Source organism: Piliocolobus tephrosceles, chromosome 21 (genome assembly GCF_002776525.5).
Source record: "Piliocolobus tephrosceles isolate RC106 chromosome 21, ASM277652v3, whole genome shotgun sequence".
Classification (NCBI taxonomy): Eukaryota; Metazoa; Chordata; class Mammalia; order Primates; family Cercopithecidae; genus Piliocolobus; species Piliocolobus tephrosceles.
Genome location: NC_045454.1, coordinates 39,288,200 through 39,294,199, shown reverse-complemented (window position 1 = coordinate 39,294,199; position 6,000 = coordinate 39,288,200). Strand labels below are relative to the sequence as shown.

The following is a 6,000-nucleotide window of genomic DNA, read 5'->3' as shown; positions in this document are numbered from 1 at the left end:
CCCAGCTAATTTTTTCTATTTTTTAGTAGAGATGGGGTTTCACCATGTTAGCCAGGATGGTCTCAATCTCCTGACCTCGTGATCTGCTCGCCTCGGCCTCCCAAAGTGCTGGGATTACAGGCGTGAGCCACCACGCCTGGCCAAATTTTTTTTTTTTAAGAGATAGGGTCTCAGCCAGGCACCGTGGCTCACACCTGTAATCCTAGCACTTTGTGGGGCCTAGGCGGGTGGATCACCTGAGGTCAGGAGTTCAAGACCAACCTGGCCAACATGGTAAAACCCCGTCTGTGCTAAAAATACAAAAATTAGCCAGGTGTGGTGGTGCGTGCCTGTAATCCCAGCTACTTGGGAGGCTGAGGCAGGAGAATCCGTTGAACCTGGGAGGCAGAGGTTGCAGTGAGCCAAGATCACGCCATTGCACTCCAACCTGGGCAACAGAGAGAGCCTCTGTCTTAAAAGGAAAAAAAAAAAAAAGAGAGTAGGGTCTCACTCTGTTGCCTAGACTGGAGTGCAGTGGTGTGATAATAGCTCACTACAGTCGCAAACATCTGAGCTCCAGTGATCCTCCCACCTCAGCCTCCTGAGTAGTTGGGACCACAGGCATAGACCACCACACTCGACTAGTGTTTAAGTTTTTTGTAGAGACCTGGACTCACTCTGTTGCCCAGGCTGGTCTCCAATTCCTGGGCTCAAGAGATCCTCTTGCCACAGCCTCCCAAAGTACTGGGATCACAGGCATGCCCCACCATGCCCGGCCAAGTAGCAGTTTAGGATCAGCTGTGAGGGGTGGGCTCAGACCTCAAGCTAAGAAAACAAAAGGGCTGCAGAGACTGGGGGAGATGTAATGAGAACAGTGGAAGGGCCTTAGACCTCAGGCAGCTGGACTCAGAACGGGACCAATAGAGGCTGAGCCAGAAAACACATGAGGCCTGGGACTCCAGATCTCCGGCGGCAGCAGGCCATTTCTCCCAGCTGGAGGCTGAGGCTGGGCTGAGACGACCCTCTGTGGGCTCTGTCTGACTTGGAGCCACTTTGCTGGGACATGGTCCGGCTGACCGCAGGCTCCTTGCCACCTCCAGCTGGTATGAGGAAAGCCATCTCCCTGCATGACCCAGGCTGGGCCTGAGCTGCCGAACCAGTCAGATGAGCCTGGCACCTGGGCTGCCCAGGGAGGGGCAGGGGGAGTGAAGGGGAGACCTGGTCCCTGGCTTACTTCATCAGCCCCTCGCCCCGAACGCCACAGGCCTTTGGCATCTTCTCAGGAAATTGAGGGGCTCCTGAAGCCCTGGCCGTATTCATAGAAAACCACCTTCAATGACATGGCTATGATACTATTATTCATAATTAAAAGCAAGTGTCGGGCTGGGCTTGGGGGCTCACGCCTGTAATCCCAACACTGTGGGAGGCCGAGGCGGGCAGATCACTAGGTCAGGAATTCAAGACCAACCTGACCAACATGGTGAAACCCCATCTCTACTAAAAATACAAAAATTAGCCGAGCATGGTGGCACATGCCTGTAATCCCAGGAGGCTGAGGTAGAAGAATTGCTTGAACGTAGGAGGTGGAGGTTGCGGTGAGCCGAGTTTGTGCCATTGCACTCCAGCCTGGGCAACAAGAGCGAAACTCTGTCTCAAAAAAGAAAAAAGAAATTAGCCTGGCGTGGTGTTGTGCGTCTGTAATCCCAGTTACTAGGGAGGCTGAAGCAGGAGAATCGCTTGAACCTGGGAGGCAGAGGTTGCAGTGAGCTCAGATCGCAGCACTGCACTCCAGCCTGAGCCACCGAGCGAGACTTTGTCTCAAAAAAAAAAAGCAAAGACAGTGAAGTGACTTGCACTAGTGAAGTGGCTTGGCTAGGCTTTGCAGCTGGGTCTTGTTGTGCGTCACAAACACCTCCTGTCTCTGGGGTGACACAGATGCGACAGTTTGGCTTTGATCTTAGGATTCCATCTGAGCGGAAACATCCGTGAGCCGGGGGTTCCTGGAGAGCCCGAACGCCTCTACCACGTCTCCATCAGCTTTGATCGCTGCAAGATCACGTCCGTGAGCTGCGGCTGTGACAACCGCGACCTCTTCTACTGCGCCCATGTCGTGGCCCTGTCCCTGTACCGCATTCGGCACGCCCGCCAGGTAGAGCTACGGCTGCCCATCTCCGAGACGCTCTCCCAGATGAACCGGGACCAGCTGCAGAAGTTCGTGCAGTACCTCATCAGCGCCCACCACACTGAGGTGCTGCCCACCGCTCAGCGCTTGGCTGATGAGATCCTCCTGCTGGGCTCTGAGATCAACTTGGTGCATGGTAAGGGCACCCCGGGGGTCTGGTGGGGAGAGGACGCCCAAGCGCACAGCCACGCCACTTGCTATGTGCCCAGCACTGGTCACTTACAGGAAGTTGTGGGGGCGGGGGCGGAAAATGCGCCATGGCCTGCATCATCTGAGGTCATCCACCTGGTGAGTGGCAGATCCCAGATATCATCTGGCCACAGGACGGATGAGTAGTTGCAAATCAGCCTATGGGCGGAGGGCGAGGGCAGGAAGGGAGAGCCTGCGTTAGAGGGCAAGTGGGAGATCCAGCCCCAGGGCTGGGGGTGTCAATCGATGGAGCATCCTGGGTGTGGGAGGAGAGGAGGGGAACATGAAGGGAATGTGGGACATTTGTGGGTGTCAGAGGCGTTATGGGTGAGGGGATACACCAGGAGGTGTGGTGAGGGCTGAGAGGGTTTGGGGGGGTTCTGAGGGGCTTGGGCTGCCTAGCTAGGATGGAGAAGATGAGTAGAAGGTGAAGGCATGGATGGATGATGGAGGGAGGTGCTGGGTGGGCACAGAAAGTGTTCATGATTGGCCGGGCACAGGGGCTCACAACTGTAATCCCAGCACTTTGGGAGGCCGAGGTGGGTGGATCAGTTGAAGTCAGGAGTTCGAGACCAGCCTGGACAACATGGCAAAACCCCATCTCTACCAAAATACAAAAATTAGCCAGGCGTGGTGGCAGGTGCCTGTAGTCCCAGCCGCTCAGGAGGCTGAGGTGGGAGAATTGCTTGAACCCGGGAGGCGGAGGTTGCAGTGAGCTGAGATCACGCCACTGCACCCCAGCCTGGGAGATAAAGTGAGACCCTGTCTCCAAAAAGAAAAAAGTGTTCATGATCAGGCAGTGGGGGCAACTGATGGTGTGGAAAAACGAATGGGTGGGTGGGGGAATTTTTTTTTTTTTTTTTTTTTTTTTTTTGAGATCGAGTCTTCCTCTATCACCCAAGCTGGAGTGTAGTGGTGGAGTCTCAGCTTGCTGCAACCTCTGCCTCCTGGGTTCAAACAATTCTCCTGTCTCAGCCTCCCAAGTAGCTGGGATTACAGATGCACACCATGATGCCCGGCTAATTTTTGTATTTTTGTAGAGATGGGGGTTTCACCATGTTGGCCCAGCTGGTCTTGAACTCCTGACCTCAGGTGATCCACCTGCCTCAGCCTCCCAAAGTCCTGGGATTACAGGCGTGAGCCACCGTGCCCGGCCTGGACGGGATATTAAGAATGCCGTTAGGTGAATGGGAATTGGAAGCCGAGTGTGGTGGCTCATACATGTAATCCCAGCATTTTGGGAGGCTGAGGAAGGAGGATCACTTGAGACCAGCAGTTCAAGACCAGCCTGGGCAAAATAATGAGCTACAAAAAATAAACCGAAGTAGCTGGGTGTGATGGCACATCCATGCCTGTAGATACTTGGGAAGCTGAGATGGGAGGATCACGAGCCTGGGAGGTAAAGGCTGCAGTCAGCTATGATCACGCCACTAAAACTCCAACCTGATGACAGACTGAGACCCTGACTGAAAAAAAAAAAAAAAGAAGGGAAGGACGGAATTGATGGTGATTGGAGGTGAGGAAAAGTGGTTGGGTGGGGAGGGCTTTGACTCGTGGGCTTAAGGTAGACTGATAGTGGTGGACAGATGAAGTCAGTGAAAGAATGAAAGATCCAATGGGTACATGGATTGGGAGTGAGTTGATGGGTGAATGGAAGGTTCATATATGTGGATCAACATGGTGGGTGGGCCGAGTGGGCGGGCGCTTTGTGTGGGGTGGATGGATGGACGAATGGGATAGTGAGTGTTTTGAGAGGTACATATGAATGGATGGTTTGATAATGAATGGATGGTTTAATGGAAGAATAGAGAGTTAGGGTTAGTTACTGGGTGATAACTAATAGTTATCACCTAGATAACTAGGGTTAGTTATTGGATGATAGTTATTGGGTGGGGTGGATAGTGTACTTGTGTGAGTCAGTGGACAAATGGGAGGGTGGGTATTCTGAGTGGTTGGTTCACGTGGATTGGAAAGTTAAAAGGGGTGAGTGGGCAGATAGATCAATAAGATGAGTAGATGGGTGGGAATTATGGGTAGGGTGGATGATGGACTGATGGGGTAGGTGATTGTTTAAGGGATATGAATATGGGGGACACGGCCAAGTAGATAGAGACTGTCATGACTTGGGTGGGGGTGGTTGAGCGGGTGGTGTTTCAGGTGAGACGGATGAGTAAACAGATGGGTGGGTGGTGTTTTGAGTGGGATGGGTAAATGAATGGGGGGATGGGTAAATGAATGGGTGGATGGGTAGATGGATGGACGTGTAGTGTTTCAGGAGAGATAGATGAATGGATTGGATGGATAAGTAAATGGATGAATGAACAAATGGATGAATGAGCTCCTGGTGTTTTGGACCAGATGGGTGGATGGATGGATGGATGGATGGATGGATGGATGGATGGATGGATGGATATTATTACGGATGAGATAGATGGATTGGATGGATGACTCAGTGGATAAATGAGCAAATGGATGAATGAGCTGGTGGTGTTTTGGACAAGATGGATGGATGGATGCATGGATGGATGGATGGATGCATGGGTGGATGGATAAATGCATGGATGGATGGATGGATGGATACATGGATGGATGGATGGATGCATGGATGGATGCATGGATGGATGGATGCATGGATGGATGGATGGATAGATGGATGGATGCACGGATGGACGGTTGGACGGATGCACAGATGGACGGATGGACGGATGCACAGATGGATGGATGGATGCACAGATGGATGGATGGATGCATGGATGGATGCATGGATGGATGATGGATGCATGCATGGATGGATGGATGCATGGATGGATAAATGCATGGATGGATGGATGCATGGATGGATGGATGGATGGATGGATGGATGGATACATGGATGGATGGATGGATGGATGGATACATGGATGGATGGATGCATGGATGCATGGATGGATGGATGCATGCATGCATGCATGGATGGATGGATAGATGGATGGATGCACAGATGGATGGATGGACGGATGGACGGTTGGACGGATGGACAGATGGACGGATGGATGGATGCACAGATGGATGGATGGATGCACAGATGGACTGATGGATGCATGGATGGATGGATGCATGGATGTATGATAGATGCATGGATGCATGTATGGATGCATGGATGGATGGATGGATGCATGGATGGTTGGATGGATGGATGCACGGATGGATGGATGCACGGATGGATGGATGCATGGATGGATGGATGGATGGATGGGTGTGTGGGTGTGTTGTGTTTCAGGTGAGATAGATGAACGGATTGGATGGGTGATGTATTACTCTGTTCTCACACTGCTATGAAGACATACCTGAAATGGGGTAATTTAAAATAAACAGGTTTAATCGGCTTATAGTTCTGCAGGCTACACAGGCTTCTGCATTTGGGGAGGCCTCAGGAAACTTAAAATCATGGCAGAAGGCGAAGGAGAAGCAAACACATCTTCACATGGCTGGCAGGAGAGAGCAAAGGGGGAGATGCTATACATTTTCAAACAACTAGATCTCATGAGAAGTTTATCATGAGACAACACTAAAGGGATGGTGCTATGCCATTAGAAACCATCCCCATGATCCAATCACCTCCCTCCAGGCCCCACTTCCAACACTGGGGATCATAATTCAACATGAGATTT

At 51.7% G+C, this 6,000-nt stretch overlaps 1 protein-coding gene across 3 annotated transcripts in view; it reads left to right on the top strand.

Annotated features, from left to right (window-relative positions):
- The window catches only part of ZSWIM4 (zinc finger SWIM-type containing 4), a 38,185-nt gene that overhangs the window by 7,435 nt on the left and 24,750 nt on the right, over positions 1 to 6,000 (top strand). For all 3 annotated transcript variants that reach the window (XM_026456915.2, XM_026456916.2, XM_026456917.1), the window contains one exon: positions 1,941 to 2,297. In XM_026456915.2, coding sequence (XP_026312700.1) covers positions 1,941 to 2,297 — 357 coding nt within the window. The remainder of the gene's footprint in view (positions 1 to 1,940; positions 2,298 to 6,000) is intronic.